General features: G+C 36.9%; 2 protein-coding genes and 1 pseudogene across 2 annotated transcripts in view; all 3 read right to left on the bottom strand.

The window, feature by feature from the left end:
• Positions 1-6,135: 6,135 nt before the first annotated feature.
• On the bottom strand, positions 6,136-8,959 carry LOC113058968 (transmembrane 4 L6 family member 5). The gene is made up of 6 exons (XM_026227210.1): positions 8,761-8,959; positions 8,316-8,510; positions 7,730-7,798; positions 7,418-7,572; positions 6,956-7,148; positions 6,136-6,682 (listed from the first exon to the last, which is right to left on the bottom strand). Exons 2-6 carry the CDS (start codon positions 8,490-8,492, stop codon positions 6,668-6,670), a joined length of 609 nt encoding a protein of 202 aa, XP_026082995.1. The 5' UTR covers positions 8,493-8,510; positions 8,761-8,959; the 3' UTR covers positions 6,136-6,667.
• A 2,480-nt stretch (positions 8,960-11,439) lies between these two features.
• On the bottom strand, positions 11,440-14,834 carry LOC113058886 (E3 ubiquitin-protein ligase rnf168-like; annotated as a pseudogene).
• Positions 14,835-17,124: 2,290 nt separating this feature from the next.
• Positions 17,125-23,886, bottom strand: part of LOC113058178 (anoctamin-7-like) — a 29,934-nt gene continuing 23,172 nt past the window's right edge. Inside the window, exons 15-24 of the mRNA XM_026225848.1 lie at positions 21,084-21,186; positions 20,892-21,003; positions 20,758-20,812; positions 20,446-20,543; positions 20,193-20,347; positions 19,185-19,390; positions 18,661-18,797; positions 18,026-18,116; positions 17,602-17,721; positions 17,125-17,497 (exon numbers count right to left, since the gene is read on the bottom strand). Coding sequence (XP_026081633.1) covers positions 17,360-17,497; positions 17,602-17,721; positions 18,026-18,116; positions 18,661-18,797; positions 19,185-19,390; positions 20,193-20,347; positions 20,446-20,543; positions 20,758-20,812; positions 20,892-21,003; positions 21,084-21,186 — 1,215 coding nt within the window. The 3' untranslated portion in view covers positions 17,125-17,359. The remainder of the gene's footprint in view (positions 17,498-17,601; positions 17,722-18,025; positions 18,117-18,660; positions 18,798-19,184; positions 19,391-20,192; positions 20,348-20,445; positions 20,544-20,757; positions 20,813-20,891; positions 21,004-21,083; positions 21,187-23,886) is intronic.

Here is a 23,886-nt window from a genome sequence, read left to right as displayed (position 1 = left end):
CGTATTTAATATCAGACCCTTTTCTACGAAATTACTATTTGTAAATAATATGATCACTGATAATAATCTTGATGTGCTCTGTTTGACAAAAACCTGGCTTAAACCTGATGATTTTATTATTTTAAATGAGTCCACCCCCCAAGATTACTGTTATAAACATGAGCCGCGTCTGAAAGGCAAAGGGGGAGGAGTTGCTTCAATTTATAACAACTTTTTCAGGATTTCTCAGAGGGCAGGCTTCAAGTATAACTCTTTGAAGTAATGGTGCTTCATATAAAATTATCCAGAGAAAGAAATGTTAATAATAAATCCGCTGTTATGTTTGTACTGGCTACTGTATACAGGCCACCAGGGCACCATGCAGACTTTATTAAAGAGTTTGGTGATTTTACATCCGAGTTAGTGCTGGCTGCAGATAAAGTTTTAATAGTTGGTGATTTTAATATCCATGTTGATAATGAAAATGATGCATTGGGATCAGCATTTATAGACATTCTGAACTCTATTGGTGTTAGACAACATGTTTCAGGACCTACTCATTGTCGAAATCATACTCTAGATTTAATACTGTCACATGGAATTGATGTTGATAGTGTTGAAATTATTCAGCCAAGTGATGATATCTCAGATCATTATTTAGTTCTGTGTAAACTTCATATAGCCAAAATTGTAAATTCTACTTCTTGTTACAAGTATCGAAGAACCATCACTTCTACCACAAAAGACTGCTTTTTAAGTTATCTTCCTGATGTATCCGAAATCCTTAGCATATCCAAAACCTCAGAACAACTTGATGATGTAACAGAAACTATGGACTCTCTCTTTTCTAGCATTTTAAATACAATTGATCCTTTATGCTTAAGGAAGGTTAAGGAAAACAGTCTGACACCATGGTATTATGAGCATACTCGCACCCTAATGATAGCAGCCCGAAAAATGGAGAGCAGCAGGAGGAAAAACAAACTAGAGGTATTTTGTATTGCTTGGCAGGAAAGTAAACTATGCTACAGAAAAGCATTAAAAACTGCTAGATCAGACTACTTTTCTTCTCTGTCTGGAGAAAACAAACATAACCCCAGGCATTTATTCAATACAGTGGCTAAATTAACGAAAAATAAAGCATCAACAAGTGTTGACATTTCCCAACATCATAACAGTAATGACTTTATGAACTACTTTACTTCTAAAATCGATACTATTAGAGATAAAATTGTAACCATTCAGCCGCCAGCTACAGTATTGCATCAGACAGTGCACTATAGACCCCCTGAGGAACAGTTCCACTCATTCTTTACTATAGGAGAGGAAGAATTGTATAAACTTGTTAAATCATCTAAACCAACAACACGTATTTTAGACCCTATTTCATCTAAGCTCCTAAAAGAGGTGCTTCAAGAAGTCATAGATCCTCTTCTGATTATTATTAATTACTCATTGTCACTAGGATATGTACCCAAAACTTTATTAAGACTCTCAACAAAAACACACAACCTGACCCCAAAGAACTAGTTAATTACAGACCGATCAACACTTTGTAGGCATTTATGGAAGTGCATTAGCATGGTTTCAATCGTACTTAGAACGTCATCAATTCATCGCAGTGAATGAAGAAGTATCAAATCTATAACAAGTGCAGTATGGAGTACCTCAAGGCTCAGTACTATGGCCGTTACTCTTCATGCTTTACATGTTACCCTTGGGAGTTATCATCAGGAAATATGGTGTTAGCTTTCACTGTTATGCTGATGATAATCAACTCTATATTTCTTTGCGGCCTGGCAAAACACACCAATTTGAAAAACTAATGGAATGCATAGTTGATATAAAAAACTGGGTAGCACTTTATTTTGCAGTCCTGTTTCCCATGTACATACTATGTACTTATTATAGTAATTACAATAACTATGTAATAATTAGGTACTAACCCTGAACCTACCCCTAAACCTAACCCTACCCCATGTAGTTACCTTGTATTACCAGAACTTTCTAAGATAAATACACCGTAAGTACACTATAAGTACATGTAAGTACACGTACTGTAAAATAAAGTGCAACCAAAAACTGGATGACGAGTAATCTCCTACTGGTAAATTCTGAAAAAATAGAGCTGTTAATTATAGGACCTAAAAAGTCTGCATGTAATAATCTAGAATACTGTCTAAGAATTGATGGCTGCTCGGTCAGTTCTTTCGTCATCAGATAGAAACCTAGGTGTACTATTTGATAGCAATCTTTCCTTGGAAAGCCAAATTTCTAGCATTTGTAAAACTGCATTTTTCTATCTCAAAAATATATTTAAATTACAGCCTATGCTCTCAATATCAAATGCAGAAATGTTAATCCATGCATTTATGACCTCAAGGTTAGATTATTGTAATGATTTTTTGGGTGGTTGTTCTGCACGCTTAGTAAACAAACTGCAATTAGTTCAAAATCCAGCATCAAGAGTTCTTACTAGAACCAGGAAGTACCGTATTTTCCGGACTATAAGTCATACTTTTTTTCATAGTTTGGCTGGTCCTGCGACTTATAGTCAGGTGCGACTTATTTATCAAAATAAATTTCACATGAACCAAGAGAAATGAACCAAGAGAAATGAACCAATAGAAAACATTACCTTCTACAGCCGTGAGGGGGCGCTCTATGCTGCCAGAGATGCTGCTCAGTGTTCCTGTAGTCTACACTGAAGACATAGAACGCCCTCTCGTGGCTGGAGATGGTAATGTTTTCTCTTGGTTCTTGGTTCTAAATAAATGTGACTTATAGTCCAGTGCGACTTATATATTTTTATTAGGGGTGGTACGGTTCACAAAATTCACGGTTCGGTTCGATACGATACACTGATGTCACGGTTCGGTTCGGTTCGGTTCGATACGTTTTAGATACAGCAAAATGTAAAAACATCTCAACTTTTCAGAATGCCGCAAGCGCACCGCGGGTCATGTGACAAGAACCAACCAATCAGCTTCATCCTTTCCCGTAACAACGTTGAGAGCTCAGCCAAGATGAAGGAACAGCTGATCATAGTTGTATATGGATTGCAATTTTGAAATAAATTCAGTAGCAGAGCTACTGCAAGCGATTTTTAGAGCTGCAAATCCATTTATCCTTCGCTGAAATTTCCGCGTCTCATGGAGAGAGCACGTCATTGTTGCTTAGCAAAGACAGACGCCTCAGGAGCGCTTCTGCCCGAGCGCTTTGGAAAGGAGGAGAAAGACGCGCTTAGCGTTTTCCATGCGTTTTTAGGCACGATATGTGAACGGCCCCTAAAGCGCTCGCTCACTCAGCACGCGCTGAAGGCTCGTTGCAAAATGTCTAATGCATTTAACAGACCAGAAATATAAGATCCTAAAATAACCAACAGGTCTGGTGTTTGGGTTGGATTCCCTGTAAGCTATAGTGTCTAAATGCTGCAGGGATAGTTTGCTGCGTGCATGTTTCTCCTTTTTTTCGTCTTTTCCCAGATAGTACTGACGCATATATCCCAGATATTCCCGCTGGTGTTTTTTTTTTGTTTTTTTTGTAATCCCGCTGGTGTACCCTGTCATGTTGCAGATGCGACATACCGTTGTTTTTTTATCCACCACTCTCTTGCCATCACCATTATAGCTTAAAGGGAATCCAAAGTGCACCCAAACACCAGACCTGTTGGTTATTGGAGGATCTTCTCATTTCTAGTCTGTTAAACGCATTGGCTATTTTGCAACGAGCCTTCAGCGCGTACTGAGTGAGCGAGCGCCTGCTGAGTAGCCTAACATAAACATATAAGATGGTGTTTTTTTCTTCTTCGGGAGTGTCAGGGGCGTTGCCTGTTACGTTGTTTGGGTTATTGGGCTACCTTGTTGAACGCATATCATTATATTTCTTTCTCTCTCTTTTTTTTTTTTTTTCAAATATAATTAATTACTCCAACGAACCGTTCGGTATACATAATGCGTACCGCGTACCGAACCGAAAGCGTCGTACCGAACGGTTCAATACGAATACGCGTATCGTTACACCCGGAATTTTTATATATGTATATTTGTATATATGTATATTTATTCTTATATATGTTTTTTTCTTCATCATGACGTATTTTTGTATTGATGCGACTTATACTCAGGTGCGACTTATAGTCCGAAAAATACGGTATGACCATATTAGCCTGTTCATGTCAACACTGCACTGGCTCCCTATCAAACATCGTATAGATTTTAATATATTGCTTATTACTTATAAAGCCCTGAATGGTTTAGCACCTCAGTATTTGAATGAGCAATTGATACATTATAATCCTCCATGTCAGCTGCGTTCTCAAAACTCAGGCAATTTGATAATACCTAGAATATAAAAACCAACTGCGGGCAGCAGATCCTTTTCCTATTTTGCGCCTAAACTCTAGAATAACCTACTTAACATTGTTTGGAAGGCAGCATTAATTAGGTAAACCTGAACCGGGAACACCTCCCATACCACCCTATGTACTTGCTACATCATTAGAAGAATGGCATCTACGCTAATATTTGTCTGTTTCTCTCTTATTCTGAGGTCACCGTGGCAACCAGATCCAGTTTGTGTCCAGATCAAAGAGTCACTGCTGTCTCTCGGATCCAGTACGTATCCAGACCAGATGGAGGATCAGCACCCAGAAAGGACCTTTACAGACCAGGACAACTAGAGCCCCAGATACAGATGTAAAGACCTTGTCTCAGATGACCACCAGGACAAGACCACAGGAAACAGATGATTCTTCTGCACAATCTGACTTTGCTGCAGCCTGGAATTGAACTACTGGTTTCATCTGGTCCGAGGAGAACTGGCCCCCAACTGAGCCTGGTTTCTTCCAAGGTTTTTTTCTCCATTCTGTCACCGATGGAGTTTTGGTTCCTTGCCGCTGTCGCCTCTGGCTTGCTTAGGCTACGTTCACACTGCAGGCTGAAACGACCCAATTTGCCCCTATGTGACCTGTATCTGATCTTTAGAAGATAAACAACAACCATGGCAGACGATGCTGCTGAGACCAGTCAATGGAAGGGAAGCAAGGTCACAGATTTAATTAATATTTGGGGTGACAGCTCTATCCATGTTTAACGTTAGCTAGTTCCGCAAACAACGAGTGACGTCGTTGACAGTTGAGTACTCTTCTGTGCATGTGGGTCACTTCTGGGTCATTTCACGTTCACACAGGAGATCACAAAAGGTCGCATTTAATTGGAAATGTGAACGGCCTTGCAAAAAAATCTAATTGTTTAAAAAAAATCAGAATTGAGCATCAAGCCCTGCAATGTGAACGTAGCCTTAGTTGTGGTCACTTCATTTACAACGATATCGTTGACTTAGAAACTATTTAAACTGGACTGAGCTGGATGATGACATCACTGAATTCAATGATGAACCGCCTTTAACTGTCATTTTGCATTATTGACACACTTTTTTCCTAATTAATGTTGTTCAGTTGCTTTAACGCAATGTATTTTCTTTAAAGTGCTATATAAATAAAGGTCCCTTGACTTGACTATTTAGCTGCCATAGTTGCAACTCTTGCGTCATCAGAACAGAGTGTTCAACGCACCACCGTTTCCATTAAAAAAAATGTTTTATTTCCATTTAACCATTTTGTTGGGGCTGAATGCAGCCCTGGTCATACAATGGGGCAAACATGACAGTGAAAAAAATGCATACACATTACAGTCACTGAACAAAAATAAAATAAAATCATACACAAAAATGCACGTTCAAAAGATTGGGGTTGGTAACATTTATTTTATTTATAGATTTTTAAAAGAAGTCTCTTATGTTCACCAAGGCAGCACTTATCAGCACTCATTTCATTAAGAGAAATATTATAAGATCTAAAATAGCTGTTTTCTATGTGAATATCTATGATATTTTTATTTATTTTAGTGATGCAAAGCTGAATTTTCAGCATCCTATCTCCAGTCTCACATGATCCTTCAGAAATTATATTTTAGTTATTAATTTATTAATAATAATAAAGTTTTTTATATATAAAAATAATTTTACAAATGGTGAATTAAATACTATTTTCTAAAAAACAAACATATTGATAGAAGAGTTAAGATGTTGGCCATTAGGATAAATCAAGTGTGCTGTTTGTATATTTCATTCAAATAAATGCAGTTTACTGGAATTTGTGAATAATGCTTTCCTTCACACAATGAAGTGTTCATACAATTAGTTGTTTAATCTAGTAGAAATCAAACAATAACATTATATTATATATAACATAATAACAATAACATCTATTAACACTCAGCATTTCCTCATCCCAGTATTTTATCACATACATACACCATACATTAAATTACACGCATGCATGCATACATACCAAAGTGCATTCTGAATATATATTACGATAAAGAATATTTTAAACAGCTTATTTGTATGTGTGAGTTTAGTAGGTTATTCAGAGTGTTTAATTTGTTCAAGGGTTTCTGGGATTCAGTGTTTCCAATCACTAGTGTCTCTCAAGCAGCTGAACAACAGGAAAACTGGACGTGTGCGATGAGACACTTCAGGGACCTGAAAACTGGCTTTCCTCATCCACTTCCCATTTCTATATTTTCCTCTCTGTTTAAAATAAGTTGAGCAGTCAGAGCTGACTGTTTAACCCAAAAATGGCGTTCTCATTCTCACATGGAGATGAAAATAACAGAAACTCATTTTAAGCAGGAACAACCTAAAAAGAAGGGAAAAGTATGTATTTTGTTAATTGCTAAATTTAGAGTGGATTTTTTACTCATTTAAGTGATACTTAAGTACATCTTTACATATAAATTCATCAAGCAGTCATGAAGGTGCGCTCTATTTAAGCAGCCTTTTATTTCATTAATATGCTATTATGCTAATATGCTATTAAAGTAAGATTTAGTCTTTTAAGATTAGAAGTATTCTACAAGTGCACAGTAAATTCAATAAAAGTGTTTTGAAGGCTCTTTGTAAAGATCTGTACCTTATTCTTGCAGAATCTCGGTCCACACATGAACTCCAGTAAGGCGGCGAGGAGATGAAGAACGCAGAAAGCCAGCTCAAGGCCACTTGCTGCCATTAGGACGGAGAAAAGAAGTATATTCCAGATCACAACACCTCGAGGCTCCACACAGGTGGACGACCACCGCTCCGGAGTGTAGAGGTAGAGCTTCTCTCTGCGTTAACACACACAGAGGAACATGACGTTATTTAATATGCTTGAGTTCAGTGGACACAAAGCAAAAGAACACCACACATCAACACTAGCACACACTCTCGAAGCGATCTTCTTGGTCTTTAACTGAAGTAAAATTGCTTTAATGCAGCTTTTTATTGTATAATGCTTTAATGTTTGATTGGTGAGGTAACGTCAGGTTTAATGTGTTTCACAGTGAAACAAAACTACACTAATGTTGAGGATGAATGACTGTGAGTTCTTACACACCCAGTTTTGACTTGTTTTAAAGGCCGTCCCCACTCCAGCCCTTCAGTGCTGTTGTGTAAACAGAGGGGTCCCAGAGCCAGCCCCGTCCCGCTCACCACGAAACACACGCCAGCTCCCAGAATGGCCAAACATGCGTAGCCCATTTTACGCGAAACCTGCAAAAATCCCCAAAACATTTTGTTCCATGAAGTGGCATCATTAGGACAGGTTAATTGTTCAAAGCTTCATTATGTTATTCAATTACTGCTAAAATGATGATAATGCTTAAGAAGAAAACACAAAAACAAATTCCACACAATACAATTCTCTGACCTCAACAGTAAAATAACAGCATCCTTTCTTTTCGTAGCGTGTCGTAAAGCCTCGCGCCGCCACAAGCACCTGACAAAACACACGACACGGATGACAGTTACATCATGTGTCCTACTAAAACCCTCCTGATAGCACTACAAATACAAATAAGAAATAATATGTATAACAAATACTAATAAATGTAACATATATATTTTATTTAATAAATAATATATATATAGTTTATTATTATATATTACATTTTTATTATTATATATTCTGTCTATATTCAATTAATATAATCTATATAATTATTTTAATTGTTTTATTCTATTGTATATAACATTTTATCATAAAGCATTATTTATTACTTCATTTTAAAAATAGGTAACTATAAATATAATAATAATAATAATAATAATAATCTTATTTATAGTATATATAAATACATATACAATATTCTAATAACAATAATAACAAATAATAATAATAATAATAATGCACACTTTTTTCTGCACTTGTTGTTAATATATGATCTAAATGTTTTATGATGTTATGGATTAGTATCAGATCTCCTACAAATCCAATGAGAGGACAGAAGTCTCACCAGAAACCCTGATGCCCAGATCCCAGAGCACCACATGGCCTCTCTGGTCACATGACTCTCTGTCAGGTACTGATACTTCAGGTCAGGAAACAGCAGCAGTGTATTTGCCAGCATGCAGACGATGGCTGTAGGGATCAGAGCCATTCCCACAGACCTGGAGCAGTGACCGGTGCACATCTCAATCGCCCAGAGATCCTGCAACCACACAACACCATAATGGCTTTTTGTCATCACTATTATATGAATTATATGAATGTAACCAAGTGGCATCTGCAAACCAAAATGATGACTTTCTCAGTTTGTATTCTGAGTTTTACTCAGAATGAAGAATTTTTGCAGTAAATTATACATGTATAAAAAAAGTCTACATAAATTATGTTGTATATATGATCAAGTTTCCAAACACTGGACTCGCTGTGTGTTGAAATAATGAAAAATATCCTACCTCGAGAGAGCAGGTGCTGTGAGGAAAGCTCACAAGTGTCTTGAGCCGTGAGTCTTTGATGATTCCAGGATGAGGAACCTTTGCTGCTTAAATACAGCTGAGTGTTTCCTTCCCACAACTCAGTGACACACACACAAACAGCTGAGGACGGTGAAACTGAAACAGTGACGCTGTGCTGATCAAACTACAGCCGAACACTGACTGGTTAGTGGAACCGTTAACTCATGGAGAACAAATCAAATCACTTAAAAGACAGCAGTGCACGCAGAGAAATCAGACGTTTTGAACAAAGTTTACTTTAATGCACGTTTTAATTAATTCTGTTTTTATAATCTTTGGTTGTGGTTTAAAGTATGTGTATTTTGATGTGTTGATATATATTTAATATATTTCCATTTAATTGCAATTAACATGCAGTTGAGTGTGCAAAAACATTATATTCAATTCGCAGTTAAGATTTAAAGCATATTATTGCCAAGTATTTAATAAGTACTTTTTTTAAAGTATATTAAAGTGCACTATTGTTCCACAAACAATGGTTTCAGAAGACTATGTATAGTGTGCATGATTTGTATAAACAGTGCTATTTTTAAGATAATGTATTATGTATTTTGTAGCTTGAAATCTCCAGTGTACTTTATAATTGCAGTGGCTAGTCCAGCTCTTCAAAATCTCTTATCAGTTGAGGGTGAATGAATGAATAATATCAGACGTTTCATTTTTTAAGGCAACTATTATGATGGAATAGAGAATTGCAACTTTGTTTTTCGCCGATTCATTGTGACATTGTGATGCACATTAGCACTGAGCATACCTCTGCAATCTTCTTGCTTTGGTTCGAGTGTGCAGTTTGTCGCTTTTATGCATCATATCTGCTCCACAGTTTACAGCACAATCTTTCACATTGCTTTCTGAGGATCCCATATTTAAATGATTTGTATTTTGTGCTCTTTAAGATGATTAGATATCAGCCACTGTGGTTGTGTGCCACAGCCGGAAGCGAACTGTGTGAGCAAGCGATGATGCAGCTGTGCATGTAAAGCTTCAGTCAAATGACCAGAGCTCCATCAGTCAGCGAGCTCAAAGCCAACCCACCTCAGTAACCACAACTTTGTTTACATTCAAAACTAAATGATATGTGAATATTAATACTGAGAATATGTGGTTGTCACTGACTTCAAACTTCAAATCAGCATGATAATGAATGTAGAATAGTTCATATATGCACCACTTAAAAGATTTGGGTCGGTCTATTGAGGAAAGAAGTTACTGATGCTCACTAAGACTGCGTTTTTGACAAAAAAGTACAGTAAAGTGTAATATTGTGAAATATTATTGCAATATCAATACTCACTCCAGTCTTCAGTGTCACATGATTATTCAGAAATCATTAGAATAAGATGAGTTGGTGCACAAAAAAATAAAAATAACAATGTAACACTTTTGATTTACTGAATGCATCCTTGCTGAATATATTTATTTATACTGTTCCCAAACTTTTGATTTGTACTATATATACAGTATATGATTAGACGTGAGATTTTTAAAAACATTTTTGCTATTGCATTTGCGATTATCATTGCACACTTTAAATAGAAATCATTTCAACACCTTAGATAGCTATCATTTTGGACATCACTGCTTTCTGTGAAACGCTGGGGGACTTTTTTGTCACCAGAAGTGAGTATTATTACTCATGTCGAATGAAGATGCACAAGACTCAAGCAGGAAGTGGTAAAAGAAGTCCATAACAGGCTTTAAGCAATGCCAGAAGGAAGCAAGCGAGTCGATGGAGTTGTTACCGTAACAGACAGGAACGTGATGAGGAAAGACTAGACCGATCATCTGACAGACTCTTTCCCAGGATTCACATGACAGTTCAGACGTTAACACTTCTCCAACTAGTGGTTGTGCAAACCTTGTACAGAAAAATCCCACGGACGGCCGTGACAATGCACCAGGATCTGAGATTAACTTGAGAGATTAATGTGATATTTTAGTGCACAGCCATTCATTTGGATTAGTTTTGAAATAAACCAATAATTTTTGTGTGGTTTGCATATTTGTCTGTTATACATAAATGAATCGATGATTTCTGCAAACTATGCATCTTTTTTCAAATGCATGTTATATAACTGTTCATAATCAGCATAATCTGTTCATTGTGGAAATAAACCGATTCTGTAAAAAACAAACACATGGTTAAAATATGACTAGCTATCTGACAAGCAATATTCACGAAGTTAAATATAAAATTACATGCATGCTTTTATTTATTATGTACTCATTCATATTCTGATCACTTATATAGAGAGAGCATGAGTGTTCAGCAGTGTTTAAAAAAATATGGAGTTACGATTATAAAACCTGAAATAATTTGAGAACAATATGAACTTCGACATCTCCCCAGACCGAACAAATCATCTGACTTAAACCATTGTACAGATCCCCTCCTCAGACATCTCTGAAGCAGCTAGCTATATATATTTATATAAAACTATGCGTGTGCATGTGTGTGTATATATATATATATATATATATATATATATATATATATATATATATATATATATATATATACTGTATATATATATATATATAGTTGTATATAGTTTTTTTTTTTTTTTTTTACTCCTAGCCCACCCAGAATATTTTAGGCCTTTTTTTTATTCACTCGTCAAATAACCACACAACACAGTTTGTTTTTTTTTTTGTTTTTTTTTTTGTGAACCAAACTTTCCTTTTATTCAAAGTGAAAATGACTTTCTTCTGCAGCATTCACACCATTTCCAAACTCGAAGTTAGTCCGACTATAAAAATGCTCCGGAAAACGAAACATTTGTTCATGACTTCACAGGATGACCCTCCCCAGAAAGGCACTGAAGGAGTGTTAGCAACATACGAGCAGAAACCGAAAAAGACCACGGAAACCGGCTGCGTCAGTGACGTCCTGTCCACCTCACAAGGGTTTGAGTCTGAAGGGTAACAAGATCCCAGATAAAAGCAGCAGAGCATCGTTCAGCTGCTCAGGTTGGGGAACATCTCAGTAAGGGTGGTCTGTTTCGGGACGGTTGTTGAAGGAGAAGATGCAGAGCTCGTTCCTGCTGTACCAGACACTCTGTTTTCGGTCTTCTCTCTGTCCCTGCATCCCGTGCTGTTCCTCGCAGTCGACCGTGTCGTACTGATGTTCTTGCTTGTGTTTTCCTCGTCTGTGTCTGTGCTTGTGGAAGGCGGGGTGTGTTTTTGCCGGAGCGAGTAGCTGTTGGCTGAACCCTTCCTGCGGTCCACAGTGTTTTCACAGTTCAGCTCTTCTGAAGTCTCATGGCCAGTCTGCGGCCCTCCTCCTCCTGCTGCCAGCGGCTCTGTAAGGCCTCCTCGTACCACGTCCCTTCAGACAGGAACGTGCTGTCGGCTGAAGGAGACTCACACTGTGGAGCTGTGTACGAGGAGGCCTTACAGAGCCTTACAGATCCTCTTACTGAGCTGGAGCTGGGACTGGAGCTGGAGCTGGAGCTGGGACTGGAGCCGGAGCCGGGACTGGAGCTGGAGGGGTTCCCGCTGTAGTCCAGCACAGACCTGCTCAGTTTGCTCGTGTCCTCCACAGACTGAGATGAGAGGGATTTTGTAAGGCTCAGAATGTTCTCCTGAAAAACAGGAACATTTATAAACTTGTTTTCTCCATTAACAACTGGAAATTGGCCAGAAAGTGATTTATCTTTTTATCGTTTTGATACTTTTGCACTAACTGACAGTGTGCGAGAATTGTTTTCTTATTCCTTTCAACTTTCTATACGTCTAGAATTCTTTTCTTTTTTTTAAATGATCATGGTTCACAAATATTTATTACATTTTACAAATATATTTGAAGAAATATTGGTTATTTTAAATTGTAATAAATACAGCATTTCACAATATTTTTGATTAAATGAATGCAGCTTTGGTAAACAGAAGAGACTTTTCAACAATAAAATTAAAAAACTAAAAAGCACAAGAGTTTGTTTCCGATCATTAATTTTACTTTGACTTTTTTAACCTCTATTTTTTTATATTAATTCATTTTAAAGCAAAACTATTTTAGTTTGGTACAAAAAAATAAAATATAATAGTATGAAGTAACTTAACACTGATTTCACTTTTATCCTATTCATCTGTAAACATGCATTGTGTTTCCCTACACATGTATATAATCAATGTGTTTATTAACACACTCAGTTTTCCTCAGATATTTATTTACAAAGAAAAAAAAATACAAGAATATAACTATATGTAAATAAAATAAAGCTATGGTTTCTCATTTAGCATGTTTCGTCTCAAATACATTTATTTAAGGATTTATTGTTTGTTTGTTTTTTTTGATCTGATGGATTCTGATATTCGTTTTTAATCATATAAATTTTAGTTGATTTTGTTTATAAACAAGTTACATAATACAATATACTGGGTGTAAACAGCAGCTACTCACTTCTCAATGCCTCCGTGTTTGGTTTTGTCTTCTTCGCTGGTGTATTATCAGCAGATTTAGAGGAACATGATGTTTCAGAGATTGGTCCTGAATTCTGCACAAACATCACAAAACAGCATTACATCATCTCTGATTACTGAAACTTCAGCAGCATTTCCAGGTTTAGTGTCACGACTTTATGAATTCAGGACATTTTTAGGCCTAAATTTGTGGACCTTTTTAAAACTCACAGAAAATGTGATTTGTTTTTGGCAAGATTTAATTACATAAATATTAAAAATGTATGTTTTGTTTAAGAACTTGTAAACAGGAACCAAAAAAAGAGGATGCAGATTGTATGCAGGTTCAGCCTAAATAATGCGGTCACTTAGTAAGGGTTCAATAGTTCGGCATGTAGTTTTGTTTTGTAGTTCAAATTGACCATGTGCATACAATAAAAATAAAAATGCTATTCATATTTAAAAGAATTTGAAATAGGTCTTCAATAGTACACCACTGTTTGAACATTTGGGGTCAGCTTTAATTTCAGATCAGAAATGAATACTTTATTAGAGAGGATGCATTAAATTGACCAAAAGTGACAGTAAAGATCCTTCAAATTTTAAAAAGATTTCTATTTTAAATAAACACTGTTCTTTTGAATCAATTTAAATGAATTGTTTTCAACATTGATAATAATCAGAAATGTTTCGTTATCAGTAAATCATCATATTATTCTGATTTCTGAAGATCATGTGACACTGAAGACTGGAGAAATGATGCTGAAAATACAGCGGAGCATCACAGAAATACATTACAGTAAAAAAAAAGATATATAAATTTTTTTTTTTTATTATTGCAATATTTCAGAATATCAAATAAATGCAACCTCACATAAAACACTTTTTTCAAAACATACTCATTTTCAACTTATTTTTTTACAAACAATAAACATTTAAATGACATGATTACTATTCAAAATAATGCAAATTTCAGACATAAAATTTCTTTTTTTAAAGGTTCAACAGCAAAAAAAAAATTACAATATACATACATACATACATGCATACATTTTGTAATAATAATAATAGGAGTATGTGATTGATTAACAAGAGTATCTATTAAAAGAACCAAATGAACCAAAGACTTGATCTTACTGAATGATTATTATGACAGATCTCTCAAAACTTCCATTGCAGCTCAGTTTGAACACAGTATTACGCTCCATACACACTGAGCAGTTTTATAATCTGGTCCATGTGAACCCGGGACTGCGCTCTGTAATGATCACAGCTGTCACTTCATCTACAACAGAGAGACCCTGGAGCTCTCACCTTACTCATCTGATCCTCATACTCTTTCCTCAGCTCTCCCGGCCGACACATTACAGGGGAAATACACTGCAGAAGTTATTATAATGAACGCAGCATGCATTACCATGAAACAGTTGTGTAGCACATATTGCTTCAGTCGAGCTCCTCTCTTCATCGTCCTCGATCCCCTGCGCTCTGTAATGATCACACCTGTCACTTCATCTACAACAGAGAGACCCTGAAGCTCTCACCTTACTCATCTGATCCTCATACTCTTTCCTCAGCTCTCCTGGCCGACACACGCGGGGTCTCGGGACCATTACTGGGGAAATACACTGCAGAAGTTATTATAATGAACGCAGCATGCATTACCATGAAACAGTTGTGCAGCACATATTGCTTCAGTCGAGCTCCTCTCTTCATCGTCCTCGATCCCCTGCGCTCTCCGCTCACACGGAGTGGGAAAAGCCTCCTGTATGCGTCTCCACAGATCCTCGTTCACCAAGGTCTTCTTCCGGCTGTGGAGTCGCGCCCAAGTGGACACACACAGAGCGGACAGCACATGTTGGACTTGTCCACGGTTTGCAGAAGGTGTGCATGCAGGGCAAAGTGACCGGCTCCAGGAATATGTCCAGACACACCAGACAAAAGCAGTCTGAACGTTTGAGACCCCCGGAGCTTTCTTCCTCTCCAGACACAGGAGGCATCGTGAGAGACGTCTCTACACTCACTGTGTGAGGTGTCTCTCTCTCTCTCTCTCTCTCTCTCTGTCGCTCTGTCTCTCTCTCTCTCTCTGGTTCAACAGCAGCACACCACAGTCAGCTGAAAGACCAAACAACAGCAACAATTATTACCTGCATTTGAGAGATTTGATGGAACTGCAAGGGTTGAACACTCCTGCCTTAGATGCATTCATCCAATTAAACCTCTACTGTTTCAAATCAACAAATCAAGAACTCAGTAACTATTAGACGCCTACAATCATGCACATCACATCGATAACCATCTACTTATTAAATAAATAAAGCCATAGTTAATTGTGTATATATATATATATATATATATATATATATATATATATATATATATATATATATATATATATATATATTAACCTGTGCGAATTATACCACAACACGCCCAAAATTTTAATTATTATTATCATTATTAAGCATATTTTCATTCAAATATATTGTCAGATTCCGTCCAAATGAACTGAGTTATTTGACAGAAGTTATGCTATTTTATGCTAACTCACATCTTTGTAGCAGTGTGAGGGATTACTGTAAAATAACACTGATGTAAACCGTTCATTATTCAAAGCAGTTAACGTCTTAGTAGTTAAAACGGTCTATTGATGTGAGTGTTAATGACAGATTCAAAGTATTAGAATTCACACTTACTTATTTATTCAAGACCCCAATTTCCCGGTTCCCGGTTGCGCCCTCCTCCTCCTCGCGCCTGTGAAGCCACGAGCGCAGAGGACTGAAGTATATTTCAAAATAAAAGTCACTCGGTTTAATTGTGGACTGCTAAATTATATATATATATATATATATATAAGGAGCAAGGATGAAAACAAAGTTGTAGTCGATGTAGATATTATAAAGAAAAAAATATTAAAGTAATAAATATTTTGAGATTTTCTATTAAGACTTTTGAAATATTTGAAGCTATGCTGTTCTCTTCATTTGATATTGGTTTGATGAAGCAGTAAAAAAGCTTAACAATCAAATGTTTCACTGACCAGAAAGGCTGAAAGACAGTCAGAGAGACTATTAAAAATAAATAAATAAAACAAAGAACGTAATAAGAAAAATAAATAGATTTGAAAGAAAAATTAATCAGATCATTGCCCATTAAGGAGCTTTATTTGTCCAAGCTGAATGCCTTTTCAAACCGTGTCAACACTGAATGTGTCTGTTTAATAAATCTGATAACCTACTTTATAGCAATGGCCTGTGACACTTTACACCAGGTATGTGAAACAACACCATTATGTTTATAATTAGAAACCTAGCTTTTTTAGCTGATATTAACTGGGCCCAGGCTGAAGGATCTTACAAAACAAACCGTTCTTCTCAGGATAACATTGCATTGCTCCCAAAAATGGCCAACACAGCTGCACACATTTTCCAGCTATGTGTTAAAGATTAAGGACATTCGTTAGTATCTTTGTATTTATTACAGTTGATCCGACACTGCTGCTTTTGTCATCTTTTATTAGTGGCACATGTTTGAGATGAACGAAAATGACTCTAGTCTAGTTGTTAAAGTTGATCATTCATACTGAACTGCTTCAGTTTTTACATTAAATAAACAATAACCAGAGAAGGGAGATGTGCGGACTGATCTGAATACTTAATTCAGTCTCTCTGTTGTCACCCTATGAACATTCTGGCCTCAAATATAGCATAAACTTTGTTTTGAACAAGTTCGATATAAGAAATAAAGGTCATAAAGTCATGATCTTTTGAGAATACTCGGGAAAGTATTTGCAACACTATTACAATTGAGTCTAACTAAAACTAACATGTTAGACCACATTATTTTCTCCAAACTATATATCATCAATAGTTATACATTTTAAAAACAGCAACAACAAGCAAGTGACATAATCCGGCCTTCTTTAATCATGTACGACCCTGTGACCTTGGAGTGATACACAATGATTGATTCTTGTGTGATTTAGGATGCAGGGTAGGTCTCTAAACCATTATTATAGGATGCCTTTAGAGCTCATCTCAGCTCACGAAGGACAGAAGATATGTTATCAATATTCAATAGGCAACAGTTTACAAAAACATCTTTACATTGTATAAAGGTGTATTAGAAGAGTCAAATATCAGCCTGCAGGTTTGTCTTTATGTTCAGGAGATGGACTGGAGGGAGACGAGATGTTGTTAGGACTCTGTGCTCTTCCTCTGTTTCGCAGCGCAGAGATCTGCTGCTCCATTTCTTCAAGAATGGTTCTACTCAGTGACTGGAGAAAAACATGAGGGACAATATACAGCGGTCCAGTGCTTTAATTATTAGATTAGAATAGTAATGAGGTGTTGCTACTGATCATAATGTATTGTGTCTCACCTGATTCTCAGCCAGTGCTTCTTTGGCCATGTAATGCTCTCGTTTGATCTTAATTTCCACCTCCTCAGGAATATCTGGCACCATCCAGTCAATAATACGCCCAATCAGGAGAACAACATGCTGAAAAAAAAAAAAAAAAAAAAAAAAACATTAGCATCAACGATTAAAATTGTGCGCCGTCTTCATTTTATAATCATCGTCTATATCAAATCTATCGTAAGGCACTTTATACTGAAAACTCTTAGACTATATACTAAAAAATTAAACTTTTGTATATTACTTTTAGTAATCATTTCATAATTAAAAGTAAAGTACATTCTATGTACTGTACTAAATGTTTTTAGTTTTAGGTAGTAAAATCACGTGCCCATCTTCAGAACAAATGTACATGCAAAGTAAAAAAAAGGGATCCTAGACTGTGCACCTCAAATATAATGACGAAACTCAGTCGAATGGCCAGCAGATGATAGTAATCTTGTGTGGGTTGTCCTTTATCATCCCTGAGGCCTCGATATCTGAAAAAAAAATAATTAATATAGATATATATATAGGCTCAGTTTTACCCCATTAAAAGTGATAGTAAAGACTTACTGAACATTTTTACAACAAAAAAAAAAAAAAAAAAAACTGTTTCAACCAAATGCTGTTATTTTGAAATTTCTGTTCATCAAAAAATTCTGAAAAAGTTCATGGTTTCCACAAAAATAGGAAACAGCCAAACTGCTTTGATCTTTGATAATAATCAGAAATGTTTCTTGAGCACCAAATCAGTACATTCAAATGATTTCTGAAGGATCACATGACACTGAAAACTGGAGTTATGAAGTGGAAAATTCAGTTGTGCATCACAGCAATGAATTACATTTTAAAATATATTCAAATAGAAAACAGTTATTTTAAACATATTTTATATAATATTACTGTTTATCATTGAATTTTTATCAAATAAATGCAACCTTGGTGAGCAGACGAGACTTCGTTCAAAATCCTACAATCCTGCTAACCGCAAACTGTTGAACAGTAGTGTTGGAAATGGTGTATGAAGAGTTTGATCTTCACCTGCATGTCAAGTTGCTTTGGGTGAAGTTTGCAGGGGCCACTGAGAGGGTGAAGTTGACGTATCCGCTCATGCTGCCTGTAGTGTAGCGATAATAGAGCCGTGGCAGGAAATCAGACGTGAAGGAAATCAGGAAAGCCTGGCAAGACATCAAACAAGATATGCAGACTGTTTAATTAACTTAATGTTGGACGGAAATTTGCTAATAAATGGTAAATTTGTAGGTAAATGAGCTCACAATTTAGTGTTGATCAGACTAACAGTGATATCAGGGCCAAGAAGACCAATGGTGCACACACTGGAAGACTGATCCCAGAACTTTGAGATGATTACATTTTGCAGGACAAGGTTGAAAATGTAAGTTTTATTATTTATTTATTTTTTTGACTAGTGGTTTAATTTTTTATCTAAAGGAAAATCCATGAAAGTACTGAATATACTGCAGGTGGCACTAGAGAGCAGAATAAGATACATTCAGAATGGTGCTTTGTCCCAAAAGATCACTATAAATGAAAAAGAAACGTACATTACTGATGACAGCCAGGTAGGAAATGAACTTTAGGATGGTCAGCCAGATCCCAATGTCTTGTGCTCTTTCCACAACAGGCCTGCGGTACTCACACACAAACTTCTGGGCATCGAGACGCAGCTCCACCCAGTTATTTATCAAAGCAAACAATGGAGCCAAGGGACAGGCTGCTACAAAGATGGTGATGAAGCCAAACTGCAGAACTGACAAGATAAAGAGTTTTAAAATCAGCCTTCATCTGAGCTGAATGGTAATGCCATTTAATTTGAAAGCCACCAAAATTGTAGTTTTTAATATAATGGTAATATATATTGTGTTGCAAATGAGATATAAAATTAAAACTGATCTCTTCTAAACAGGCATACTATAAATGTAATTTATATATATATACACAGGGGCGCTGGACTTGGCCCCAAAGGAAGAGAAGGCCCTTAAAAAGTCTGCAATATATATTTTCAAGTGGAGGGGGCCCATTAGGATTGTCTATGCAGAAGAGGTGGTATAGTAACTTTATCTCACATTTCTAACTTTTTTTCTCATAATTGTGAGATATAAACTCACACTGACTTTATAACTTGCATTTGCGAGTTTATATCTCACAATTCTGTGAAAAAGTCAAAATTGTGAGATAAAAAGTCACAATAACCTTATTTAAAAAATGTTTTATTCAGTGGCAGAAATGGGCTTCCATATTTTAAAAAAAGTTGAAAAATAGATGAAAAAAATGTATCCACAAAATATTAAGCAGCACAGCTGCAGCATTGATAATAAAATAAATAGCATGCAAACCAGTCTATTAGAATGATTTTTAAAGAATCGTGGGACACTGAAAACCTAAGTAATGATGCTGAAAATTCAGCTTTGCATCACAGGAGTTAATTACATTTTAAAATATATGCAAATAGAAAACAACTATTGTAACATATGTACTGTATAATATAATAATATAATATTTTTACATCTAAAATTCAGTCTAAAGTAGATACAAGAGACATAAGGACTCACCCATTTCCAGATACTCATCGAACAGCCCCTCACACACCAGCAGCTGATAGTTTGCTTCCCATGGGCTGAGCTCTGGCTCACTGTCTGGTTCATCAATCACTTCCTGACTGGGAGCTGGCTTCAGCTTCCTCCTGTGCCACCATGTCTTTAATTTACTGTTGGAAAGAGAGGGGTAAATATTGGGCCTAACTATTTATATATAACAATGAGTAAACAAGATCTTTAAGAAGATGCATTGAACATAAAGACCTACGGCAAGACAAATTCCTGGATGTTGCTGATGACCTGTTTGCCTACCATGATGACTAACAGCTCTTGAGCTAGTTCAGTGAGACATCCAGAGGCACCACACTATGTAAAACAAGAACAGAACCAAGTTACACAGTATTAAAGAGTTATTCCTATTCCAGAATATGCATATTTTGCCAAATTTTATGATTGTTGGGGAAATATTTCAAGATTGTGTATTTAGGTATGACTGATTGTGTACATTTTGTTAGATTTATTCCATCAAGGGACAACCAAGTGAAAGATAGATTTACTTTCCAAAAATGTAAGCACTCACATCTTCATTTCGGATTCCTAGGAGTGTATTATAGTTTCCAGGATATCCAACAAACCTGTAGAACAGATCAAATATTAGATGAAAATTTAATCCTCATACATATTCATTAATTCATATGCTGCATAGCTACCCACCTGCCCTTGAAAAAAGCAATGTAAACAGGAGATGAGTAGAAGTTGACAAACTGGAAGATGAAGACCTTGAGGATGAACGCGTCCTCATATTTGGTCTGGGTGCGGTGCATTTCTTATAGAAGGAAGTGGATGATACTTTGTATTTGCATAAAGAAATAACTAAATAGTATGTGTAAACATGAAATAGCTTACCCCATCGTGTAAGAATTTGGGCCAGGTAAGTGTAGAGCCGTGACAACAACAGAATAACCAGCAAATTTAGCATAGAACCAGTAAGGCTAGCTATCCTTCCAGCCTACAGAGGGGTGAAAAAGCTCTCTTAGTAAGTAAATTATTATGTAAAAATGTTGCTGCAATATCTGATCTAATCAATGATTATTTTAAATAAGTTTTATGTGTTAGAAAAAGGTGTCAACTTTTTAATCATAGTACATTTACATTTATGCATTTAGCAGATGCTTGCAATGTGTTCCCTGGGAATTGAACCCATGAACTATTGCGCTGTGAAAGCAATGCTCTACCACTGAGTCACAGGAACTTAATAGTAGGCAAAATCTAGCTAGTCCAAGCTAATTGGCTGATCTAGCAGACCATCTTGAACAAGCAACATACCAAATTTACTATATTCCAAAACTCAGCTAAAATGTTAAGCTGATTTTGCCTTGCTATACTCCTTCCTAAACCCTATATCTACTGTTTCATGGTTGCTTTGTCATTCCTACATCTAAATTGTCTAGGCAGTTTTGGTAATTTTGCATTGCTGGACATCCCTTGTGAAAATCAAGTATGCTAAATGATTATATTGTGGTGTACTTCAAATCTTAAATAAACTTAAAAAGAAAACAGCACTTACAGATACTGTAATATAGTTTTATTGACCCATTTTTGGAGGGGTTTGAGTGCTTCAGTGACACAGGGTCTCCCTGGGCAAATTAGTCCCAGGTGAGAGGCCAGATATTTATAGTGCATGGTACAGCATGGTATGGTTCACTTTTGGCGGGTTTTCCACCATCATCACCACTACAAACACAAAAGAACTGCTAGATTTAAACCAGCAAAGCCAGCGAAGGAGCGAACGCAACTGTTTTGAACGAGTGCACCTTTTATAACAACCCAAAAATGGCTGTTTTGTTGTCTGTTGATGAAGTACAGATGTTCCTCTCATTGATAGCAGAGACCTTGATGGGTTGACGTGGAATGAAAAAGTTTTTCACAATTTGTGGCAGTAGAGGTGGCTCAACAATGATATGTGAATAATCCCACCCACTCTAAAGCAGTACTAAACTGCAGTGGAAACGCAAACCGAGCCGAGTCGAGCCTTGACATACTGCATTGAGCCATACAGAGTCGAGACATAACACGCAGTGGAAAAGCGCCAAAATAGTGACCCCCGCCCACCTCCAATAATCCCCTTTGACACAAATGAGTCAGAACAGTGAGACCCTGACCAGAAGACCAGAAGAAGAATAACAGGACCCTCTCCTGGAGCCAGGTCTGGGAGAGGAGCTTGCAGGTTGCATTAAGGACTGTACCTTGATTGTGGAACAGGGAATGTAACATCTCTGGTGAGGAAGAAGCCGGAGTAAGTACAGGAGGCAGAGCATTACCAGCTAGATATAGTTGACCTCACTTCTACGCACAGCTCTGGCTCTTGAACAGAACTCCCAGATAGGGATTGGACTATCTCCTTCTTTGGAGTCACCTAGAGAGAGAGGTGCCGAGCGAGGGTGGGAAAATTCACAAGTCCCTGACTCTGCATCACTGTGTTGGAGTATAGCCCGGTAGACAAGAGGGTCCACTAACTGCAACTTTGTGTCATGGAGGGGATGGCTCTGACTTGCTTCTTGCTTTTACAGTCATGTATTGGACATAAGAGAAACTTGAAGGGGGAGGGGGGATTTGGAGGACCAGTGTCCTGACATTTTATCCTACACTTCAGATTTTCCTACCATGGTTTACTGCGCATGCACACATCAATATCGGGACCTTTTTCTCATTCTAAACAATTATTTTTAATGTATCTGCATTATTGTAAGGGTAGGTTTAGGGTTGGGGTAGGTGTAGATATTAATAAAAACACAATCTAATTGGTAGAAAAAATATTTGTTGGTTTCCTGTAGCTGTATCCCTTCTAGCTGCAACCATGAATGTAACACAAAATTGTACTGTATACTGTATTTGCATTACTTTAAGGGTAGGTTTAGGGTTGTGGTAGGTGTAGATATAGTAGTTATAAACCATAACTTTACATTAGCATTTTTCGATGTTGTATTGTACTACCCACTGTTTTAGTGGGATGTAGGAAAATCTGACAGGGTAGGACAAATCGACAGAACATCGGCCTGCCAGATCTGAACCCAAGTGGTGTTTTAATTTCTGTGCTTAGTATTGATTGGCCATAAACACCATGTTTGAACATAAGGTGATTCATACTGTAAGTGTACTTGGTACCAGACCACATTAGGCCAAAGGTCTTTGATCAACTTTGTAGACTATATTTTCTGGACAGACAAGTAAAGAGAGGAGCAGAGCTATTTACTGATCTTCCCCTGGTGGTGAGTTGGATACGATTACGAACAGACCTAGGAAACCCCAAAAAATACTTAGGTTCAAATGGTAACATTGGCTGAGGATCCTTTCTGGATTTCCCTAATTTCCCACCTACGGAGAAGCTTTTCCTTATACCTAGGTATGCTAGGTACATACACTCAGAGTGAGCCCTGTTCAAAGCCTCAAATGTGGAATCGGCTGCCATGAGCTGTGTCTGGAAGGCTGTTGGTGGCTGTTGAACCTGAACCCAAAGAACCTGCTGGTGCATGTCAACATTTAGGGAGGCCACCTGGACATGAAGGAGAACTTTTGGGATTGGTTAACTTGTGGGTCTCCTTATTCTGCAGACATGTATTGGCAGGCTAGAAGGGCTGCAGTGTTCAAAGGAAGCAAGCATTTGGGTGTTGGAGGAGCTTAGGTAAGCCATGGAGAAGGGCTTTTGGTT

Source organism: Carassius auratus, chromosome 40, assembly GCF_003368295.1.
Source record: "Carassius auratus strain Wakin chromosome 40, ASM336829v1, whole genome shotgun sequence".
NCBI lineage: Eukaryota > Metazoa > Chordata > Actinopteri > Cypriniformes > Cyprinidae > Carassius > Carassius auratus.
This window is presented reverse-complemented; position numbering and strand designations above follow the sequence as displayed.

What these genes read in the sequence shown, in the direction of transcription:
- LOC113058968 (XM_026227210.1), bottom strand. Translation starts at nt 8,492, where the DNA reads ATGTGCACCGGTCACTGCTCCAGGTCTGTGGGAATGGCTCTGATCCCT. An exon ending in TCTGGGCATCAGGGTTTCTG is followed by an intron (nt 7,799 to 8,315) that starts GTGAGACTTCTG and finishes GTGTTTTGTCAG; the next exon opens with GTGCTTGTGGCGGCGCGAGG. An exon ending in TTAAAACAAGTCAAAACTGG is followed by an intron (nt 7,149 to 7,417) that starts GTGTGTAAGAAC and finishes GTGTTAACGCAG; the next exon opens with AGAGAAGCTCTACCTCTACA.